At 40.0% G+C, this 24348-nt stretch overlaps 1 protein-coding gene across 11 annotated transcripts in view; it reads right to left on the bottom strand.

Moving 5' to 3' along the window:
* The window catches only part of erc1b (ELKS/RAB6-interacting/CAST family member 1b), a 342306-nt gene that overhangs the window by 240461 nt on the left and 77497 nt on the right, over window positions 1-24348 (bottom strand). For 7 of the 11 annotated variants that reach the window (XM_069192087.1, XM_069192086.1, XM_069192090.1 and 4 more), the window contains 5 exons: window positions 22266-22682; window positions 6678-6752; window positions 5700-5855; window positions 4542-4625; window positions 1512-1679 (listed from right to left, as the gene is read on the bottom strand). In XM_069192087.1, the coding sequence (XP_069048188.1) occupies window positions 1512-1679; window positions 4542-4625; window positions 5700-5855; window positions 6678-6752; window positions 22266-22682 (900 nt within the window). The remainder of the gene's footprint in view (window positions 1-1511; window positions 1680-4541; window positions 4626-5699; window positions 5856-6677; window positions 6753-22265; window positions 22683-24348) is intronic. The other 4 variants (XM_069192091.1, XM_015353066.2, XM_006633674.3 and 1 more) reach the window with 1 other exon arrangement.

Raw genomic sequence — 24348 nt, 5'->3', positions numbered from 1 at the left:
CAGAGAGGCCAGGATGAGCTCAGTCCTTCACAAAGGCCTGTTGAGTGGCAGGGCACTCTGCACTCTTGCGCCATGCCGAGCTCAATGAGAGAACAAGGGCGCTTCACTGGAGAGCCGCATCAATCAGTCGCCACCGGGAAACTCTCTGCTCCTCAACATGCATGGCCAGGAGTCAGCTTTTCACAGATCAGAGTCCCTGTGAGGGCAGGCTTTCCTCAACGCTCCTCTAAGTGAATCAAAAGGAGTGTACAATTCCCCCTCATTTGCTCCATGCAGCTCAACATGTAGTAGCTCTTCATGGGTTCATGGGTCCCATTAATGCAGAACCCTTCTCTAATGCAATGAACAGCAAAGCTAGCTCCACAGAAATGCATAGCATAACTTTTGCTCCATTTCTTCTGCTGATAAAAAAGAACCCAGTCAAGCCAGGGGCAGGAAGCAAATTAAACTGTCAGCGCTGTTCTGACAGTTTAATTTGCTTTCATAAAATCTGGAGGAACTCTAGAGTACAGGTTTCTGGGAAAAAAACAACAGCTTTGCTATATTTAAAACAATAAAAGACAGTATGGAGCTGCTGAATTTGTAAAAAAAAGCATAAAGTGCTTTATTATTAACATTTCATTTCAATTACTCAATACTGCATTTTGAAGCCAAAATGAACATAAAAACGCAAAATAAATATTGAAAATGAGAAAATCGTATTACACACTTGGTAACACAACATCTCCACCTGGTGGACTACAGATACAAGAAAGACAATATAAATAGCAGAATAATGCAGCATACAACAAAATGTACTGGTGGACAAAGTGATATTATATATATTAGTTCAAGCAGGTACAGTAGCTGTGTCAGCATGCGTAGGCTGCAAAGGAACATATAGAAAAGAACAAGTTAAAGGTTTATTCCAGGCTGAAAAGAGAAGAAAGGAAACAAAAAGTTTCGTCTGTGGAGCCTTCTTCGGGTGTGAGGGCTCCCCAGCCAAAACGTTTTGTTTCCTTTCTTCTTTTCAGCCTGGAATCAACCTTTAACTTGTTCTTTTCTATATACGCTTGTTTGTGTCTTTCATACCTAAATGAGAGTAGCAGAAACTTTGGCCTTAAGAGAATTTCTACATCTGATATATGCTGCCCTTTTAAATTAATTGCAAAACCTAATCATTCACACAGAAACCACTCAGTCAGAAGTGCACTGTTGCACAGTCAGCGCAAGGAAAATACAAATCCTTGCTTTGATAAAGAGCTTTTCAAAGAATACCAAAGTGCGTTATCCCTAGGGAGGGAGCCACTTCAATCATCACAGCCTGGTGACATAAGACATATATTATACACCAGCAGCACCTATACACCCCAGATCAGGTTATAAAATGAGAACCAACTGAAATAAGGGGTGACTTTTGGCAGGCCAGGTTGTACAAGCCCAGAGGCCCTTTTTGAAAAGTGGGTGCGTTAATAAACAAGAAGTTAGAAGCAGCACAGTGCCCCCAGTGCCAATAAGAAGTCTGGACGTACCTCAGTTTGCAAGATGGCAGCCCTCTGCTCCTTGGCAGTAAGAGACTCCTTCAGCACCTCAATGTGCTGCTTGCTGTCAGAGAACTGGTTGGTCAACGTCTCCAACTTTGTCTGCAGACCCAGCAGCTCCGTGTCCTTCCGCGACAACTCCTGCTTCACCTGGTCGATCTGCAGTGGGTGAAGACGGACCCCCATCAACACCCGTTCACTTCTCAGCTACCCACACCAGCACCCCGGTAGGATTCATCCCTTTGCCTCACCCGGCCCACTTTGTGTCTCCAAGGCCAGATCATACCAGGAAAAGTCTGAGCTATACTGACAGCTATACTGATAAAGTTTGTAACATCTTCGAAAACTGTCCAGAGGCACCAGAGAAGATCAAGAGTATACAGTACTGGCCTGGTATTAGTTTCTCTTTGAACTCCCTACCAAAATTGCAGATGTCTTACTCACTTTCAAGAGAGCATCCCTGAGCTTTCTAGCCACTTTTCAGAAACCCTTCCAGTGTGGGCAAGAGGCTTTAGAAATCTCTAACCATGTTACAGATCTAAAACACTTAAATAAAAATATATGTATTACTTAGTTCTTGACTTCTTAAAACCATTTTCTCTTGTAAACTCCAAAGGTTTGGTTCACTCATCTGTGAGGTGCGGTCACGTAAGAACCAGCAAAAATAGTTTGACGTGAAAACAGAATGTTTTTCTAGATATACATACAGTAGCAGTTCCTCAACAATGTGTTTCTTATACAGATATTTTGGAATAAAAAAATACAGACATAATTCCGGTTATATTGTGCGTAACTGTGACATGAATATTGATCAGAGATTTAAAGTCACCTGAGGAAATGTAACAATGCTAGAGTGTGTCTCTTTGGGAAGACTTGCAAGTTGAATGGTAGGTAAACATTACTTGGAATACAGGGGGCTGTTGTGATTCAATATTACTTCCAGACTTCCTCCACTGTTTTTATATCTCCAGGCTACAGAGATTTTTGGTACTGTCATATGAAGCAAAACCTGGGACATGGCTTTGAAGGGGCACATGCTGATAAAAAAAAACAACAGTTAAGATAGTAAAGGAGCAGGGGCGTTACTGGTGTTGAAAAGAGAATCAGAAGATCAAAATCACTTTACTCATAAATCTGTGGTGACATTCAAATGTGGACAAACGAATGTGATTTTGTTCTCATTTCGCTATTAATTAAAATTGATAGTGTGCCTGGTATGTGACCTGGCAAAGAAATTGTCACCATTACAACATTATTGTACTACTGGAAGCCTCCTTATTTATTACCTAAAATTTTAAGATTGGTTCTGGGTAAGAAATGAGAATCATCTAGATCTTAAATGTAAAATTAAGAGGCTATTTGGTACATGAAGGAATTTAGAAGAAACCTTCATCAGAAATGGGAGGTGCCTCATGCTGATATGGAAACCTATGACATATACAGTAGGGGACTCTTTTACATCTGTATCTTCATGTTCAGTCAGATGCATTGAATGAAATACTATTCCACTGATTAAATAATCCAATTCTAAATGCATAGAATTACATGTAAGATGAAATGTCATCTGTAGTACCCACCTCTTCTGCTGTAAACCTTACTGTATATGAAAATACGTCTAAATAGGATGTAGTATGAGCAGAAATGTATATTATAATGAATATGGCTTTAGCTTGGTCTTCTAATTACATACAATGAGATAAATATTCCTAAACATTTAAAATATAATAACTGCAACCTCATGCACATCAATTTTTAAAAGTTAACCTGACCCAGAACTGAAATGAATATGGCTGAGCATATGATATAACTGTCATTAAAGACGATACAGCACAATGGACTGGGATCAAGACCCACTCCCCAAAAAGTCAGTTCTGTGAAGTCTGTTAGTACAGGCCTCCCAGGTCTGGAAAAATGTAAATAAAGTTAGAAAAAGCTGAAAATAAAAGACAAAAATACAGAGACACAAAAAACAAACAAACTTGATTAGGCCATATTCATTCATGTTTGAGTGGGGTTTTTTAAAAAAAATCCACAATATGATTTCCAAATCTCTTCTAATATATTTTAAAACTGTGTTAAAAAACAGTAATTAAACAGTGACACTGCTGAGGCAAATGTCTAGAAATACAGCCCCAAATAAATAATTTATTACATGCAGGACACACACATTAGGAGACATCTACTGTGAATCTACAGTCTCACCGATGAAAAGCTGTGATACCACAGCAAGAAGCAGCTAAAAAGCCAAGTGATCATTAGTATTTACAGTACAGCTCTATCAGCGTGAGAGAAAGGGAGAGATAAAAGGAACAGAGAAAGTGCTAAGAAATCTACCATGAGAAGAATGCCAGCTTCACTTAACTTATGCAAGGGAGAGCTCTGCTTTCCTAGCCTGGGAGGCATCTGCCCAGATGAGCAACCTGATCAAGCAATGAACTAGACTGCATGTAAATTCACAAACTGCACTGAAACACAGATAAGCAGGCGTAAAATGTCTTTGTTTTTTATAGGTCGCCCATTTCTTTTGACTAGTGCTGTATTTTTAAATATCATGATGCTTGGTCAGACTCTTATTTCCGTGTACCATGAAAGGTCTTGAGTAAACAGATATTTTTAGCCTCGTTTCAGGAATGCAACTATTTCTCTTGTTTCATAATGAAAAGCTAAACCAGATGAGAACAAGTACACTGTGTCTAGTGACCTAAATAACTGGAACATTGCCGGTCCCAGTGCTGTTCCGTGCCAACCCCACAGGCCTGGAAAGAGATCCAGACGAGGCTTACATTTGGCAACTGCACTCCCAGGAGTTTGCGTTTTTCACCGTGGTACAGTGAGTAATTAGGAGAATTGTATTTTTTGTACACCGATAGATGCAAGGAAATGGAATGCACCTCAGAGTTGTACATTATTCCTCAGTAAGAAGGCAGAGCTCTTCCTTTCCATGAACAAAAAGCAAGAGAGCTGGCACTTGTTCTCTCTCCCATGATGCGCCGCATACACAGGAAGTCTTACTGCAGAGACCTCGAGCTGCAGGTCAGCCGCCCGCTTTCTCAGTTCCTCCCCCAGGGCCTCTTTCTGATTTAGCTCCTCCTTCAGCTGCTCTACCTGCCAGGACAGGGGTCACTACAGTATTACTGCAACAAGAACCAGGGCAGCAGCAAGGGCCCTGGCAAGCCAGCCCTTATCCACCAAGCAGGCACTGGGCCACCCAAGCAAGCAGCTCTAGCACTCAGGTGCCAGAAACAGCTAAAGGTGACTTCATTTTTTAATTGGTGTGGGACTTCAGGTCAGGTGCAGAGCACCATATAGGGCTCTGGAGTCGTAACTGGAAGGCTGTGGGTTCGAATCCAGGTTCCAGGAGTACTGGCTGTACTTGAGAACAATGCCACTTAGATTGCTTCAGTAAAATGTTTGGCTGTAAAAACGGGCAAAGACGTAAATGGCTTTGGATTAAAAAACATCAGCCAAATAAGAATTAAAAATGAATTAATAATTGTTCAGATGGCATGGCACACTTCTACAGGCATCAAACAAGCAAAACTAACGTTTGATTTCTGCATTACATTAACAACATTTAATGATTCATTAAATGATGTGTTCTGGTAAGATAGAGCTACAAGAATCTGAAACAACATATAACATAAGTTCTTAAAATGTGTACAACTAAACTGTACAATAACAAGGAAGATTTTTTTTAAAAAAGGAAAAAAACACAACGACGTAGGTGGCTATATGAGTGGAAATTTCCAATCCAGCAAGCATCCACCGGGCGTCAAACAATGCTGCAGTTGTTTCCCAAGGATAAAAAGAAAAACATGAAAATAAAAATGGAACAGAAGTCAGGAACTTGAACATCACATGCACAAACAATTCAGAGCACAGTTCTGACACCTTATGAACTTTATCAAAAGAGCTTCTGATGAAAGAAACAGGGTGAGAGGAGCAGGCTAGTTTAGAAGGAAACAGAATTCCTAAAAAACACGAAAAGTAGGAACTGGATTCTGACAGGGTAAGAGTGGAGAATGTGACGGATGAAAAGGGAAGCCATTCACCTCCCTTAGTGGTTTGAATCAGAGTACTTATTACTCAGAGCTATTTTAACATTGCAGTACTGACGAACTGAATGCCTACTCCGCACAGTTGTTTCAGAACCTTGATTCACATTCAGTGCACCATTACCTTATTCTTCATGAACTTGGAATGGCTGCGGTACACCTCCATCTGCTTCATCTCCTCCTCCCGCTCCTCAGTGCTCAGGGCGCCATTTGACTTCAGCATCTGAACCTCCTCCTCCAGGTCCCGCAGGCCACGCTCCAAGGAGTTGATCTTAGAGTCCTGGGACAGATACACAGGGAGAGGACTCAGATGTCAACACTGCTCTCGCTCTATGGGTCCAGTCTGATAAACCTTGGGACTCCTTTCGAGACTCTAGCTGAAAGCTCAATTCCAAGTACCCCACACATTAAACACCCTCAAATATACTGTAGGTCACTACCTCTTTCCCTTAGTAGGCAGATCTTCAGCACAGTCAGGCAATCCACTAAAATTATCAAACACCTACACAAACCATACTGTGTAATCCAACATCTTATTAAGCAGCCTGAATCAGAAGAATATCTCTTATTTAATGTGGGAAAGGGAGAATGAAAATTGTCAACACTTGGTGATAGTTCAGTGCCAATCCAGAGAGGTTCTAATTAGAGCTGTGGTACAACCTGTCCTAACTAACAGGAGCTGCCTAATTGAAAATCTGTCTATGGGTTGTTGGATTCCATGTAAGAAATTCTAGGGCTTAACACTGTGAAGATAGTGTATCTAAAGCATCATATTTGCCAGTTTGTTCTCATTTAAGGAACAGCCTATACTGAGAATCCAATTAGGAAGCAAACAAGCAAGGAGAAAACTCAGATTACCAGGATCCCACCGGTCTCCTGGTATTTTTAGTAAGGAAATGGAGAAACATATCTTGGATGATATTTCACACTTTGAGGAAAATGTTATATTTGAAACAGGCATGTTGATTATAAAGACCTGTAAGTGAGTAGTTGGAGTGAATTAAGTCTTTTTTCCCCCTGGTGATCAATGTGTGTGTGAGATATACTGTATAGCAACATGTTAAACCCTTCTGCTGGGCTGCCCACTTGCATGCAGACTCACCTTCATCTCAATGACGGTCTGCAGGGCCTTAGTTTTGGCGGATTCAGGGGCACCTTCAAACCGTCGGTGAAGCTCCTGTGTGGAGAAAAACAGCTAAGTCCATCAGTCCCGGGACAGAAGCAGCACTTGCAAACTGAAGCAGCAAAGAGTGTGGCTCAGAAACATATCACATTAGAAAACAATAATTCCAATTGTGACTTTAAGGCACTTTAAGGCACCCAGCATTCTACAACAAAAATAAAATGCTCAAAAGGTATTAAAAGGCATTTGACAAGATATTAAAACTGAACTATCATTAAAATTTAATTAATTAACAGCATTGCTTACAATGTTGCACTTAAGCGTGTAACTTGAATCACAGAGCAGTATGCAGTTCTGACTATCACTTTGAGGTGACACTTAACTTTCTCCACAACTGTCCATTCGAAAAAATCCCATGTTTATCTCGCATGTAACTTTCTCTTGTAAGACTCTGGGTTTTATGGTTTTCCTGAGAGAAAATAAACTAAACAGCAACTAAAGTAACAGAAAATAATGCTGCCATGTAAAACAATTGATATTAAGACACACCGTCAAATGTACACAGTAGTGCGAAAAATGACAGCAGTTTAATTTGCTGGTTATAGCTAAATCCCCATCATTCTTATATTGCTTGTCTGCCACTCAGGAGTGGGTTAACCATTGTCTGAGGGGCGTTGTATAGGTTCAAGAACACATTCAGGACGGCCCTCCAAGATCACTTCACAGTGATGACAAGAAATAATTCATAATAATTGCTTACACTTATATAGCGCTTTTCTAGACACTCCACTCAAAGCGCTTTACAGGTGATGGGGACTCCCCTCCACCACCACCAATGTGCAGCCCCACCTGGATAATGCGACAACAGCCATAGTGTGCCAGAACACTCACCACACATCAGCTAAAATAAAGTAAATCTTCACCCTACCCTACCACCACAGCCCAAGGGGCTATAGTAGGTATAAAATGTGTTTACCCTGAGAGAATGGCAGGGTGCTTTGTTGATTTCGAGAGTTGTTTCTACGTGTCGTAATCTGATGTGTTCTCAGGGATTAGAGAAGTCCTGGAAGATCCAAGAACACCTGTAACTGACTCTTCAAGGCCAGCCAAAAGACCTCAAGATTTACAATGTAAAAATGAAGTTGATGTCACCATTTTACCCACTCTATATAATAAATATAACAATAAATTTGATATAAAAACATTTTTTTTCTGATGCATCTTCCTGAGATTTACACACCACGCCACAGTAGAGGGTCAGAGGGACACCTCTGCCTGTGTGCCCATCACCATGGGCAACGCTGTGGCAGGAAGGGGCAGAAGTGCCTCCTGCAGATATGACCAGAGCTCTGGGAGCAGCAACAGGGGGCACAAAGGCCTTCGCCAGCTGTGAGGCACAGCAGTCCAACAAGCACGAGCAGCAGGAATAGGAGGCAACTGAGTTTCAATTTGTTGTTACTCCATGAGAAATAAACATCTACAGCTGCACAGTTTGCCTGTATTCTGTGCCAACATCCCTGAATTTTAAACCATTTGCATCTTCTTTTTATTCAGGTGGCTAGCTGCATCAGCATGCGTAGGCTGCAAAGGAACAAGTAAAGGTTTATTCCATGCTGAAAAAAAATATTAAACACCAACAGTGTAATGCCTCACTGCCAGTGTATCTCGAAAATCTTACTTTTTAGTACCAGCTTACTATCCCAGCAAGATAGGAATAATAATTTAAAAAGCCATTCAAGAGACCTCGCCACCTGCCTGCGAGGAAGGTCTTTTTGTCTCAGAAACCCAGTCGTTTGTCCCTCAGCCTCTGCAAAACCTTCAAGCGCTCCTCCAATCTGACTCTGTCTCATGCAGCCTGTTGTGCAATTTTGGCAGCAAAAATAAACAGACCAAGCATAAGGATGTCCTTAAACATAATTATGTGGATTACAGTTCACGCAATACAAACCATGAGTACCGTACACAGGAAAACACATTCAGGAGCAGAGTGCTAGCTGACAGTTTTCACCTATCAGCCACTTTGTGTAAAAGCTTTCTTCTTCATCATATATCAAATATCAACATATACTTATGCAGACTTCTGAGTTATTTATTCTCATTCTGCACATTTTCCACATGAGGTAATCAGAATTAATTTAGACTAACTGCTGGAATTAATCTTACAAATACTTTAAGATCTACCAGGCCTCCATCTTTTTTTAAATTACTGTTTTGGGCTTGGATAATATCTCATTTCTTATAGCATGGGAATATGCCATTCTCTTCACATTCTTTAAGAGCTCTGTGTCACTTCAATGGCCCTGAGCCAGAAACTGCAAACAGCATTATTCTCAATGTGTTCTGACCAATACATTGAGCAACTTCAACAGGATCTTCCTGAAATGTTTTTCATCTGCATCTGCATTACAATAATTGGTTTCCTAATTATTTCTGAATGTCTAGATGTTAAATCACTGCAACACTATTTTTTTTCCCTGAGAGTAATGTGCCACAGACATTCCACTTACAAGCAATGTTTGCTTTTCCCCAATTCTCAGCATTCAACACATTCATTGTCTCTGTACTAGTCCATTCTAATGCCCATAACTTATAGTATCAAAATTACTATGTACAGTAATTATCTTTACATGAAAAATATCACCAACACTTCTCTTCAATGTAATGATCATACAGCAGCACTTGACTTTGTCACCTGCTTTGTTCATGCATTTGTATGACAGACCCTTATCCAACAAAGGTGGCCCCAAGGTCTGCTCACAAAATCTCAAGATGGTCTAAACCCGTCCTAACGCATCCCAACAGTTTGCTATCGTAGTTGTTAATACAGTGTATGCTGTCTGTCCAAACTCACAGATTAACAATTTGTGGAAACTGGCTAGTGTAGCTCAGAGATGCTGCACTGTCTACGAGAACTACACTTCCCATAAACCACCTGTTCCTGAATTGTGTCTTTGTCATGAGTCACTAATGTCCATGTCAGTCACGATGTCCTGCTCCACCCTGGTACACTCACCTGTAATGCTCTGTTGTGACAGGCGGACACTGAGAATCCAGTAACACAGGACCCCTTGTTTAAAGCTTTATTTCTAAAACAATGAGAAATTACAATGGGAGGGTTTCCTGATGTTTTCTCAGGATGGCACAGGAAACAAATTCTGCAGTGGATAGCTAGGAATTAACTATCAGTATATTCAAGGATGCTGCTTCCCACTACTGTGCCACTACGGTGTCAAATGATAACAGTGACAAAAACAAATCAAGCCCCAGCTGTTGGATTTTCTCCCTTTTTAGTCTAAAAACAACAAAAAGAACCAGCACTCAGCACTTCATTATTAACGTGCTTACTCTTTTTCTACCAAAACAATGTTTAATCACACCCATGTGAAAGTATGTATTTCTACGCACTTCACAAACTCATAAAAAAATGCCAAATGATTCAGCCCTGTGGATATTTACAGGTCATGTAAAGGTTGAATAGTGGCATCTAGTGGCACGTCATGTGTAATTGCATCCATTTCTCCAGCTGTCCTGCCTCACACCCTGTCTAATATTTGTTGACACTATGGCAAATGTGTTGCTATTCAATTTAAATAAGTTCTTGAGTCAAAAATCTGAAGATCCCTTTCTCAATTTTCTTCAAAAATCCGAAAGGGACATGAGACGCCCACGGATGACATGTTCATGCCTCTGCATTTTTTCCAGGGATGGGACAGAAGACCATCATGAGACTGGTTAGTTTTACCCAGCTGATTATGTGTTACTGCGGCAGTAATCTCACTCAATGCCTGAGGAACAGCAAGGTTAGATGTTCAGTATGTCTGTGATTGGCCAAGGAATCAGTGGTGTGAATATCCCATCTGTGGAATTATGACTGAATGCCTCTAAATCAGAATCCCCACTAAAAGGTCTTGTAATGTGTGAATTTGCACCTTGAGACACCACAACTGGTTTTGCAAGACCCACACTAGGTCTCTGACAGAATCCAGTCTCTGGTATCAGAATCTGGGTTCCAACACATGGTTCATTGTGGTATAGAAAGAGAGATCAGGTGAAAACTCTATTGAGCTTACCCATAACACTAATAAAGTGTATGAAAACATTACATTCAGAGTATGGGCTCATATTTTAATCAATGAATAACATTATCTTATAGAACTGGCTGAGTTTTATGAAGAGCAGCCTGATCTTGTAACACAGGCCACCATCAGTTGATTTGATGTAACCAATACAGATGCCACAACTTCAAAGAAATTCCTACACTTGACCTCAAATATGCTCATGTTGAAAAACACTACTTTCTTGTGATCAAAACTTAGAGCTTCTTGGAACAGCACTGCATAATGCAAAAAATTGATGAAACGTTAATTTTGTGGATATAAACTCAGTAGCAATCATATATACATTAATCATTATAAATTATTATATGAGCCTTATAAACTGAAACTTAAAAAAGTTTTTTTATCTTAAACATCAAATTTTAATTTATTGAATGTACACTGATCACATTACAAATTTTAAGATAACTTCACACCTCAGGTGGAGCTACCAGTATATGCAGAAATTGTTATTTGGTGCTTAATAGATCAAAGTTTGGATATTGTCTATAAATCTCAGACTAAAAGACAATTTGAATTGCACACTAAATTATATATACAATATAAATACAAATTAAAAGCAAAGTTTAGTAGTTAAAGTAAAAGAATATTGATTGCTATCTGCTTTGTCCTACAACCACAACTGTGACGCTATATATTGTAGAAATTGTGTACTGTATATGTGTTCAGAGAAAAGAAAATGGAGACCTGAAAAAATTGTTCTTTAAGTAAAGGGTTTTCTTTAACTATTTCCAGATGTATAGGCCACTTAGGGTAGATTTTTATGTAAAAGAAGGACTATGTTTAAACCTCAGATTCCTAGTCTTCTCCCACATACAGTAGGTGGCAACATCAGAAAGATACACACATTTTGGGGTAGTCACTTGGATATACACTTCTTATGAAAGTACTATGGGTCAAAATGCCTTTACAAACTACCCTTAAACTCACTACTTTAAGACTCAGAACTCTATGGCAGACATTTTTTTTTTACTTAGTATATACAGTATATTGAATTCACAGCAAAACTTAAATACAAATTGAAATTTATGAAACAATGTAGACTTTTGATAAGCTTTAAAGTTTTAACAACTGATCTCTCTGCTGTTACCCTATTGATGAAAATGATGTATAGATCTTCAAACTTGGAGCACAATTAAAAACAAAACAAGTCAGTCCGGTGCTAAAGATATAGGATATCTCTCCTCAAGGAATAACACTTTGCGTTCATTAAACCAGTTTGAAGGCTCCACAGCCAAAATGTTGCGTTTTCTTTTTCAGCATGGAATAAACCTATTACTTGTTCCTTTGAAGCAGTTGATGCAGCTACCCACCTGAAATATTTGCATTTTAGTTGTACAACTTAATTACATTTATACAGCATTCAACCCAAAGAATCCCAAAGTGATTTACATATAAGAGGTGAAAATACTTCGCTAACCACATACTTTAGGTGATATACTGCAGACATTTTTGTGCCTGCAGGACCACTATACAGTATTGCAGAAAGAGAAATGTGAAAAGGCTTCATCGGTTCCAGTTTATTTAAGGGGGAACTTAAACAGTGTTCAAGCCCAGAGTGGGTTTAAGCCAGGACACCAAGCACCAACAGTGCTCAAACAGTGCCATGGGATCTTTGGGACCAAGTAGCCTGGACCTTAGTTTAATGTCTCACTCAAATGACAGTACGTACTGTACTACAGCAGAGTGTCCCCAGTCACCATATTGGGGCATTCGTTTTGGAAATTCTGGTCCAGAATCCAGTGACAGCTATTGGTCCACCAACATCACTTGAAGTAGTAATCTAGTTTACATTAGAAAATCCCATTGCATCTCCCATCCTAGTATCAATGAGGTTCTGCCTTGCATAGCTTCTGAGACTTGATGAGATCAGACTACAAAGTGGTCTCATTGCTGCCAGTACTAACTAGGACATTTCATGTTTTTCATTTTGTCAAGCATGCAAGAGAAGTTAAAAAAAAATAATCCACAGGTTATATAAAAGTCCTAGTTCTGATTAAAATGTGATCAGAAGCTTGCCATCAATGATGATGATTATGTACAGTACAACACAAGAAGCTGTGGGCACAAAAATTGAATCTGGCATCATCACCACAAGAAAGAAATAAAAACAGAATTCAGTCAAGAATTCAGCATTCTTCTAATGCTTGGCCAGGAAGCACCTCTTTTGCACAGTACTTCCTTAATATGTGCAAGTGACCATACAATTACCCTGAGCTTCTAAACCTTGCTACATTAAATTCTTCAGTGGTATAAATTATTATTTGTAGATAGTACATAACTGATAGGCAGCACAGTGTTGCAATGCTTAGAGGTTTCTATGTTTTCCCCCATCTTCATGTGGGTTACCACCTTCATGTGGGTTGGCCCTGGTGTGTGTTTGTGTCCGTGTCCTGCAATTGACTGGCATCCTGTCCAAGGAGTATCCTACCTTATACCCATTGCTTGCTGGGTTAGGCTCCAGCTCTCCTACCCCCTTACTGGATAAAGTGGTTAGAAGATGGATGGATGGATATGTTGTTTACTCTGACCACACAGTAACTTTTTGCTAGTTACCGGAACGTTCTTTTTGAAAATTGCCTGAAATTGAAGTACCTGTTCAGAAATATGTGCCATAACATGATTTATTTAGCAACATAGCTTCTCCAGTTGTATTGTGGATAAAGCTTTCACAAAATGGAGTGGATGGATAGTTAATTGATCCCCAGATCTCATCCAGAACTGCTCTTGAAAGAAGCCTGGGTATCAACTTCAATAGCATGGCAGTGTAGTTTGTTCCATACTCCCACTACTACATGAAGAGATACTGAGTTGTCAGAAGGTTGTGAGACCCAAACCTATGCCTTCTGAAGCATCTACTGCATGATCAACACAAGTAACTTATCCTTCACAACTACAGTGTGACACTGTATAATAGCAGCTCTCACAGCTCTTGTGTTCTGGGTTTAATTCAGGCCTTGACAACCCTTCTGTGTGGAGTTTACATGTACACTTACTGTATGTCAATGTGGTTTTTCTCCACATGTAATCTCTTTTCTTCCCACAGTGTAAAAGCATTCTGTCCAGGTTAAATGGCATCAGTAAATTGCCCCCTGTTTATGTGTGCATACCCTGCACTACTGTGCTATCTGGAGTATAGTTCTACCTTGTGTCCTCTGCCTGTAGGGTTTGGCTCGGACTCACTTAAACACTTTTTGAATAAAATGGTCATCAGCTGGAAGGATAAACCTAAATGTATTCTACACATAGTGTGAACCATCTTAACAGTTCAATTATATCAAAGTATACAGGATGATTTACAGCATTAAGATAATTTTGCGAGTGATTCTTGTAAAACTCTTGTGAATTGTTTTGTTAATGATTCTTGTGAAACTCCCATGACTTCTTTCACCAATGAATATGTAGATTTTGAGTATTAATGTAGCTTATTTAAAATAGTTCAGGTGGGTAGCTGCATCAGTATGCGTAGGCTGCAAAGAAACAAGAGACAGGTTTATTCCATGCTGAAAAAAAGGAGAAAGAAAACAACGTTTCGGCCGTGGAAACTTCTTCAGGTGTGAGGTGTTTTAAATATCTTAATTAAAATATACAGGAAAAGAGTTGTGTACAGTACATCATTTCAACATTTTGTTTACAAAACATTTCGAATGGCACATAATGTCACAAATTAATAATTAATTAATTTTACATGTTCCTGGCAAGTTCTCAATGTGAAACCATAGCAAAGCAACCTGCGATCATGTAAGAAAGACTACAGAAACTAAAATTATCCTGCAGTTAGGATCACACCTTCCCCCTTCTCTCAACGACTAATTTTCTTCTAAATTCTCTCTATTCATTGGAGGTTTCATTTCACACCTCTCTTCACCAGTCCTGACTTCACACTACCTGATTGGCCACTCTGTCAGTCCCCTGCTCCCGCCTCTCGCTCCTCCAGCTTTTGTTCTCCCACTACATTACCTTTGCTTACTCACACCTTTCTCACACCTGATGAAGGCTCCACGGCCAAAACGTTTTTTTCTTTCTTCTCTTTTCAGCATGGAATAAACCTATTACTTGTTTCTTTGCAGCCTAGGCATTGATGCAGCTTCCCACCTGAACTACTGTGATAATGTATTTTGTTTAACCAAGTCACACCACTAGGTGGCAATATTCCCAAGCGGCCGATGAGGTTCGCTGTCCGGCGGCAGAGAAGAATACAGTGATGGTGTTCAGTGTCGCCTCATCTCACAGGCTCCTCATAGCTGACAAAGCAGTACTGATCGTGTGCGCCCTGGTGACGTCTCACAGTACTGACACTTCACAAGAAAGGTTCTTTTATATAAGTAGCAGCCAAGAACAAAATATTCTCCAACAGCAATCAAAATTAAGAATGCATGCATGGCAGACTTTTTTGTCTGCTGAGTAGACTGAACACTTTAGTAATTAAAGTTCTGAATCCATTTATAAAAATCTTCAAAGACTTGAAAGCAAATTAATTCAGTATTCATTTTTTTGAAGACAGACCTATATAATGGAATGTATACTAAAAACAAATTAAACTGTTTTCTTTAAATTTTGAAAGCTGAGAGACCACTAGGCAATTTAATAATAAGAATAATTGTTTATTGCTTATATAGCACTTTTCTGGACACTCCACTCAAAGCGCTTTACAGGTAATGGAGACGCCCCTCCACCACCACCAGTGTGCAGCCCCACCTGGATGATGCGACGGCAGCCATAGTGCGCCAGAACGCTCTCCACACACCAGCTATCAGTGGAGAGGAGAGCAGTGATGAAGACAATTCATAGATGAGAGATTACACAGATTTACACAGATGAGAGTGCTTCCCTCTGTCTGTGACTGAGTGAAAGAGTGACTGATTTTAGAGGTGGAGTGGGCATCTCATAAGGATGCCCCCCTTTCGGCTTCCGCTGGAGCTGTTGCGGGCTCGTCCCACTGGGCGGAGACCCCGTGGCAGACCCAGGACACACTGGAGGGATTATATCTCTCTGCTGGCTTGGGAGCACCTGGGGATCCCCCAGGAGGAGCTGAAATCCGTTGCTGCGGACAGGGAAATGTGGGCTGATCTACTCGGCTTGCTGCAACCTCGACCCTCAACAGGAAAAGCGGAGTGAAATGGATGGATGGAAAATTACTGTAAACAACCACAGAATTTGTTCAATATACCTGTGAGCAATAATAGTGGTTCTCATGATTTCATAATAAATACATTTGTTTCCGTAAGGTCCCTCTCTTAGTGAATTTCAAGCAAAGAATCAACCATGAACCCCAATGGCAACTCAGGGATATACAGTGCAGTAGTTTATATACTCGGGGATATACAGTGCAGTAGTTTCATTTCCTGGTGCACCAAAAGGTCAAGTTCACAGGCAGTGCCACCTTCTCTGACTTACTGTACGAAAACCATTGCAGGAGGACCAAGTGTGAGTGGTGTCCAGCTTCATCAGTCAAAGGTACCTCTACAATGACTCATGAAAATGGATTGGAAGTGTTTCTTTCCCAGGTGAAGGGAGTTTTTGATCACGCATGTGTTCAATTCTCAGTCAGAACTTAATTCTGCAATGGTGGAAAAACAGCGTTTACCACATTTATGGATCACACATCTTTTCCTTGGATGAAATCTAACAAAGAAACACGTTTGATTCTGGCCCTACAAAAACCCTTAATCATTAAGGAGCTGAAGGTACCTAGACACTGCCAAAATGATGTTATCCTTCCAAACTGAGTAGTCGGGCAAGGAGAAAACTGGTGAAGGATGCCTTTGTAAAGCCAATAGGGTCTTTGAAAGTTACAGAGTTTGGACAGGAGAAAATGTCCATGGGTCAACATTATCACAGACACTTCATAAAGGGGGTATATCTGAAACTGAAAAAATAAAACATCTCAAAGCTTTGAAAAGGTCCAAGAACTACTAATCCCTAAGCCTGAAGAGTTTGAGCAAATCAGTCCAAGAGAATGGGCAAAAATTGCACTAAGCTAATGTGCAAAGATAGTACACTTTTACTTATCCAAGAATATCTGTGGCTTGTTACCACCAAATACTGAGTTCAGGTTTCTGAATACTAATGCAATCAACATTTTAAAGTTTTTTTTCTCTTTAGGTTTTGCTAATATACATTATATATTGTAATTTATCATTACCTTTAGAAGCCATCAGTTTGAGCTCTGTGGCTTTGAATAATAATTTAAAAAATGTGTATGCATGCATTATTTTGTAATTTTATAAAAATAGGACAGCAGAGGTTCAGAATACTTTAACAATTCACTGAGTGACAGACAGCTCATACACTCTTTTTTCTGGATTACGTCTCTCTGTCAAAATACAGTAGCTTCTCTGCAAACCTGTGTGATTTATTAAAGCATGTGTGAAAGCACTGTACTGTGACCCTACTTGTCACTTATTGAGTGATAATTAAGAGCACACAAGCAGGTGTATCAACTAATGCATAGGAACAAATTTAGAGCAAAAAAACCTTCTCTTTTCTATTTCAAGACACTTCCTCTGAACTGTATGGCAGTAAGACCATCTTGGTGGTACCATAAAGTGCGTTTTAAATGATGCACCCATCTAAAGATTAATTATTTCAGTATAAAAATAGACATACTGAGCATTAAAATAAATTAAAACGGTAATATGTTCCCAACGTTACCAGGAAAACTATCTTTTTTGTAGCAGGCACACTGACATTTTCTTTACCTGACACGACCTAGATAAATTAATTATGTTGACAAACATTTGTCATCAACAGGGCTGATCAGCAGGCCGTCTACTGTGGAAGTTACAGGCTAGCAGTGTGTGGCCACCACTGGAAGCCATACAAGCTGTACATCTGTGACGCACGCTCTGCTCCAGGTTGCAGATGCTCTCTTTTTTTTGTCCCACGTCTCCCATAGAGCTTTGTCAAGTATGTATCTGATTACTGGTTTTAAACCCTACTTGCTTAGTCAACCCCAGGTCATTCCACAAATTTGTACCGCCATATTGTAACATCACTACTGTTATCCCCTCATCTCACAAGAAAGCCGTTGTTATATGGGCAGCGTAAAAATGTGTGCCGTTTCCTGCTGGAATCGCGTCAAGTTCGGATGATCCCCCAGGAAGGGCAGCAGGTGAGGTCCCAGAACTTGATCAGTGTAGCTCCTTAATCTTTGAAAGGTCTGAAAATGACTGTAGTTGTATCAATAATCCCCAAAACAAAAGAACTTGAGCAAATCTGCCAAGTAGTATGGGAAACAATTGCATTAAGCCAATATGCAAAGTTAGTAGACTCTTACCCAAGAAGACTTATTGGTGTTTGTAATTGCTGCAACCAATATTTGTTTCCACCAAATACTGTGTTCATGTGTCTAAATATTTAAGGTTTTTATCTTTAGTTTTTGTTGATGGAGTGATATACAAGTGAAGGTCTGTAGAAACTAGATACACCTGCCCAGATCATCACACTGGGAGCCCCCCTATCGATCGGTCTGAAGCACTGAAGTCTGTCTGTATCACATTCACCGACGTCCACAAGTACATCACCAAACCTTGATTAACTGTTGAAAAGGACTTGGCTCCACTGCAAGTGAATCCATCGGAAGTATTGCTCCAAAATATCAACAGCACAAAGCCTTTGTCCTCTTAAGAAGTGGGGGGTTCTTTTTTTATTTTCTTTCATGATTTTCACCAGGCTTCACTTGTGCCTAATCAACTCTCCCATTACTGATTTGGAGCTTATACAACGGTCAAAGTCACCGTGTTATGGTGAGTCACAAATGATCAATTAATCAAAATGATGCCAAAAACAATTAATACCCAGGATCTAAAAAATGTATTTTTTCTCCAAAACACCCCTACATAAATACAGTGATATTTTTATTTGATTGTGATGCTTATATTACATAACAACGATCTGAAGATTAAAACCATCTCTGGTTTAGCATGTTTAAGTTACATCACTAGGTGGCACTCAACCCAGCTAATAACAGTTAATGACTGTCTGGCACCTGAGAGGAATACAGAGCAAAGCCGTTAACTGATGTGTACTCTCACCGCCTTCAGAACCGCTGCACCGCATACAGAAAAAATAACAATCACCTCTTCTACAACAGGTCTCAATGCTTTTTACTTTGCCACACTTCTCATTATATTCCCTGGAGGATTTCAGACTCAATCCTGCCAGGCTAAAGTATATATGATGTGATGTGCCACATGGGTCACAACCATTAATGTACAGTAAATGGCTAAGATAGACTGAGCTTTGCAAGAGATTCCAAACAAAAAACAATTCAACAAAACTATAACTCCTACAAACAAGCAGTTGTGTAATACATTACATTAACCCAAATTTTGCATAAAGTCTTTTAGGCGACAGTTTTCTAAATCTTAAAGGAATTGTAAAAACAGTACCATGGTTGAAATGACTTGAACTGTATCAAAATAAGTTTTGAGCATCCCAACTCTAATAGCATTCAGTCAAATATACACAGGATTTTGAAATGGTGCTATGTTGATGATCTTACAGATTTTTCTAAGCATTACCAGGTCACAGCCTTTTTTCCCTGTAAAGCCACAGGACTTAAAACTTTTCAGCAGCACTATATTAATCAAAGCTGTTCAAATAATCTTACATCTGGTGCTTCTGTAGGAGCTGAGGCGCAGTTTATCAAAAGCCTCTCTGCTGTCTGGGCTGTTTCTATAGCAACCACACACAATCCATCCATTACTGCCTGAGAAATCACTCTGCTGCTCACAATAATGGTACCTGTTCACTTTTGTGTTGTCTGCTTATTTACTAATTGTAAATCCTTCATGAAGGGTAATCGTGGCTTCCTTTGACACTTAAGAAGTTTATTTTCAGAGTATAGCAAGAAGGTGCATGTGTGTACAGTATGCTTGTACTCAGGGATTTAAACTAGCACAGTGCAGGTTTTTATTATAAGAGCCTGGTGTGTGACTGATAAAAACAGGGCCAAGCATGCAGTATGCAGCGCATGAAATTGAGTGGTCTGACAATATTATATATTGAGATATGTTTCTCATTGGTATTATTATTATATTTGATCACTGTCATATAAATAGTATAACATTCAATGATACAAGCATTATTGCATACCATTTTCACCAATCACGCTATCCCTTTAACATGCTGTTACTATTACGATTTTGGTAATAATATAGTTCTTTTCGGGGACTCTGCCAAAAGAGAGGGGCGTGCACATGAAGAGCAAGTTAAGCCTTATAGTGCAGACAAAACTGGTTCAAGCCTCACATAAGTCATTAATCACCTATAGCCTATGATTGGCCTGGTGCTGCTCAGGTAGAATGGGCTATAACCAGATGGGCTTTCCTCAAGATGCACGACATCACTTCCTGTGAACCACCCAGCACGTGCCAGCTAGAGGTAACATGAGTGAGAAACGCACCACTCCTCCATTCAGTGATACCTTCAGCAAGGCCGAGAATGCAGCATGTCTGACAAACATTTCTGACAGGAAGGTCTCTTATAGAACATGCCAGCTCAGGCCTTATATCTGTGTGTGCTGCAGAGATTATTAATTAATAATTAAAAAAAAAAAATAACCTTTTCTGATGGTTACTTTTTGATATAACCCTTATTTGACAAAAACATTTTCAGCTTCCTGTGAAATATTTTTTGTAAATGCTAAAGGTTTGACTTTAGTGTTGTACAATATCAGTCATTTTGCCACAGGGTTTAGAGTGAAATAAGCTTGTCACCCTGACCTTCTACTGGGCACTCAAGGCAACATCTTTTGGTTCATCCTTAAGCAGGATTGATGCTGAACTGGGCTGTGTGAGTGGTCTTGTACTTGTGAGTAGTCTATTGTCTTGTACTATATAAATAACTGGTTGATTAGGACTGAAACTAATGAAACCACCTTTTACAAAATAAAAATGATCAGATGCTATAAACGATGTTCACCATGATGCACCTTGTACAATTTCATGTATTGCTACAGTATATGTATTTTAGGACATATATAACACAAAATGTGTGCCATTTCAAACTATAAAACTATAAAGAACAACTATAATAAGAACAACTTACTGCTGAATCAGGTTTTATGTAGTGATGCCATGGGGCCGAATGGTGTTAAAATTTGTAAAAGGAAAAAGCAGCAAGCAAATGTAATAGAGAAACAAGACAGAAAATCTCTGAGGCAGCACTGAACCTATGTTCTTTTCTGAGAAAAGTGAGTGTGAAAAGTCTTTTGTGTGATGCTGCTGCTAAATCTCAGTTCACAGATGCGAGTGCCAATCAGTGTATGAACTCGGGGATACCGATTTGGAATGATAAAATAGAACAAATACAACTTGGCGTGAAAACATTGACCTTCTTAAAATACAGTACAATGCCTTCAAGGCAGGACAGAGTTTTATCATCACACATCACTCCCCTCTTCTTTAACAATTGGAACTACAGGAACAGTAGTTGGCCAGTGTACTGTACATGACTTTGTGAATTCACTGTTTGAGGATGACTGAATTCAGACTGCTAAACTGGACACATTGGGGACAATAGGTCTTGGCCACTGTAGTGTTCCAATATAAGAAAGGTTATTACTGAGATGAGCCCATTCAACCCACCTGGCTCATTTTATAAATACAACTGAGCATTTTCCTATAGCACCTTGCTCAAGATTCAGTGCCTCACCTGGAATTTGAACTAACGATCTTCTGGTTATGAACCAGGTTATGAGCTTTAACCACAACTCCACGCTACTAGCTATTTAAAACGTAATCCTTGTAACTTTCTTTATATTGAAGACGTGCTTTAAAGACAATGTATACAGGAATAACCAAGAGACAACCAAAGATCTGAAAACTGAAACCCACAATCACAGTGGGCATAATGGCAAAAATCCCAACTAATCACAAGAATCAGCAAAATCTCTTAAAGCTAACAGTGCAAACATAAATTTACATCAAGAAAATAAAATCTAAAAACCAATTTTGGTCCCAATTTTAAATTTATGAATGGTATAAAACATTACACTTCAAAATAAATTTTCTTCCTTGGCAACTTCCTTAGAGTTCAGGTGTTGGCTACACTTTAATCATCAACATAAAATGAAGTTAACAGGTGAACCTCATATTGATAAAAGGACAAAACCAACAACTTCAAAAATAATCAGACACTAGCTAGCATCCAAAATATACAGAAGTAATTTCCAAAATGTTCATGACTTCAGCATTATGCGGTACCACTATCTATCTCAATGCAACACCATCTATTATACTAGGGTCTCCTCCACTGTATGCTGTTATATTATAATGTCTATGATGTACTGATACATCATGTCTATGTATTATGGAAATCTTAAGGTACTTTGAAGCTCCTAAGTTTAAAGTTTACAAAACAGGGAAGTAATTTTGCCAACGTTTTGGGATACACCATTCAGAGGCACGTGGTTGAAGCTCACAAGCACCACAAGGAGGGGGCTCACCTCGCGCAGGGCAGCGGTCTCCTTCTCCTTCTGCTCCAGCAGGCTCTCCAGGTGGTGGACATGCATCTCGGCCTCTGCCAGGCGGCGAGTGCGCTCGTGGTCCTCTTCGCTGGCCTTGGCCGACAGCCCCTTGCTCTGCAGCATCTCCAGCAGCTTCTTGATGGACTCGTCGCGGGCGCCGAGCGTCTGCTTCTGCGTGTCGATGCGCAGCTCCATCTCCTCCAGGGTCTTGCGCAGCAGGAAGAGCTCCTTGGCTTGCCGCTCGTGCTCGCCGTGCAGCCGCTGGAAGTTCTCCTCGGTCAGCTCGGAGGCCAGGGGCTCGCTGGGGCGGCTGCTGCTGTCCTGCTGGAAGAGCTGGTTAAGGTCGCGCTGGATCCTCAGCTCGTCCTGCAGCGCCTGGATGGTCATCTGAAGGTGCTGAAGGGGCAGAGAGACGGACAGAGTCAGTGCCAAACGGCAAACGACAGCAAACCAGAATCAGGCAACCAACTATGTACAACTTGACAAACCACATGAGTTATGCAAGTAAGCGAGGGGATACTTGTACAAAGCGTGTGGACTTTTTTCTTACAAAGGATTCTGAACAACCTCCCGAAACTGAAAAAGAAATTCAAAAGCAGGAAAGCTGTCTCCCTGCCTATTTTGATTCTTTCTAGTCTATGGAACCCCAAAAAACATTGCCCAATCAATAACATATCCAAAACCCAAGATTCAAGAGGCATTTTCATACAGTGTGAGCTTGGAATTATGAGACAACCAGAGAGAGAACAATAGAGCATCTCCACTGGTGGACAGTCAAGTACTAGTTTCCTATAGAAGGAGGGCTGTCCCTCTGAAGTATACCATGCAGAAAAAGTGCATACTGCATCGTAATCTTTAAACACAACAGCCTAAAAACACAAATATGTACAAAATAGCATAGTAGAACAGCACAAGTGAAACAAATTGGATAAGCCTGAAGGCACAAGATTTTAAGCTACTGCATTTATACAGGTTTTGTGTGTTTTCATCTTATTTGCAGCCACCTCTGCCATGCTAAAGAAACCATTCTCTCTTCTCTCTTCTATTCTCTCTCTTCCAAATTTGAGTGCTAGACAATCTTTAGACGTTGCTCTACTTTTCCTCAAATAAAATGCATGCAAACCAGGAGCGACAGTAAAACGAGGCAGCTAAACTCAACTGAAGAATAAAGCATCATTGACAGGTGTCCAGGGATTTCAGTCTAGGGAGAAACGTAAGGCAAAGACACCAACTGTGGAGAATCCATTCCCACTGCACTGCAGTTTGAGCCAATGTGCAATTTTCTTTTGCACATTGTGCTGATGTGGATATATTAACTTTACACTTCTAATGTACTCAAAACAAGATTGCACACTTAGCAGCACCCAGCACAGCAACATCTCATATTAGATCGAAACCTCAAATGGATGAAACTGCTAAGCAGTGGATGGATTATTCATATCCCATTAACACAGGCACAGGGAAATTAACGTGGATAAGTGCAGAACGCCTGACCAGGAACTAGACTCAGCTGAATGCCAGTACTGTACTATATGTGCCAACTTCAGATTCAGGAAATGCCTCCTTCCTTTCAAGGTTCAAAACCAACTATACTACTGGCAGGAAACTAATTCAACTTTCGCCTCAGATGACAGCTCTAATGAGAATTTTTTCATTACTACCTCCAAAGGAACACATGTATTTTCTTCTTTCCTGTCTATAATTCTTCTGAAAACATCGAAGACAAGCATTTAAAACTTTGAAATGTAGGCACTGCTTTGCACAAGAGGTCGAAGGCATATGGAACAAGCTGCTCAGCCATTTTGTTGAAGCAGATATCAAGGCTTCTTTCGAGAAATGGCTGGATGATATCCTTTGATCAACTGGTTACTTTAGAACCAAATGCTCCCTCTCATTTGTTCTTATGATCTTCTCATGGTGATTTTCTCAGTCATGTCTTCATCTTCTGACTGGTGAACTGCATGCAGTTCTCTACAGTATGGACCACATTTGGGACTTCAAAACTTAAAATAAAAACCTACAACACTGTTCATGACCACTACTGATGCTTCCAAGTCCTTCA

The sequence above is a fragment of the Lepisosteus oculatus genome, chromosome 7 (assembly GCF_040954835.1).
Source record: "Lepisosteus oculatus isolate fLepOcu1 chromosome 7, fLepOcu1.hap2, whole genome shotgun sequence".
In the NCBI taxonomy this organism is placed as follows: Eukaryota; Metazoa; Chordata; class Actinopteri; order Semionotiformes; family Lepisosteidae; genus Lepisosteus; species Lepisosteus oculatus.
The sequence above is the reverse complement of the archived record's forward strand: the minus strand, read 5'-3'. Positions and strand labels throughout refer to the sequence as shown.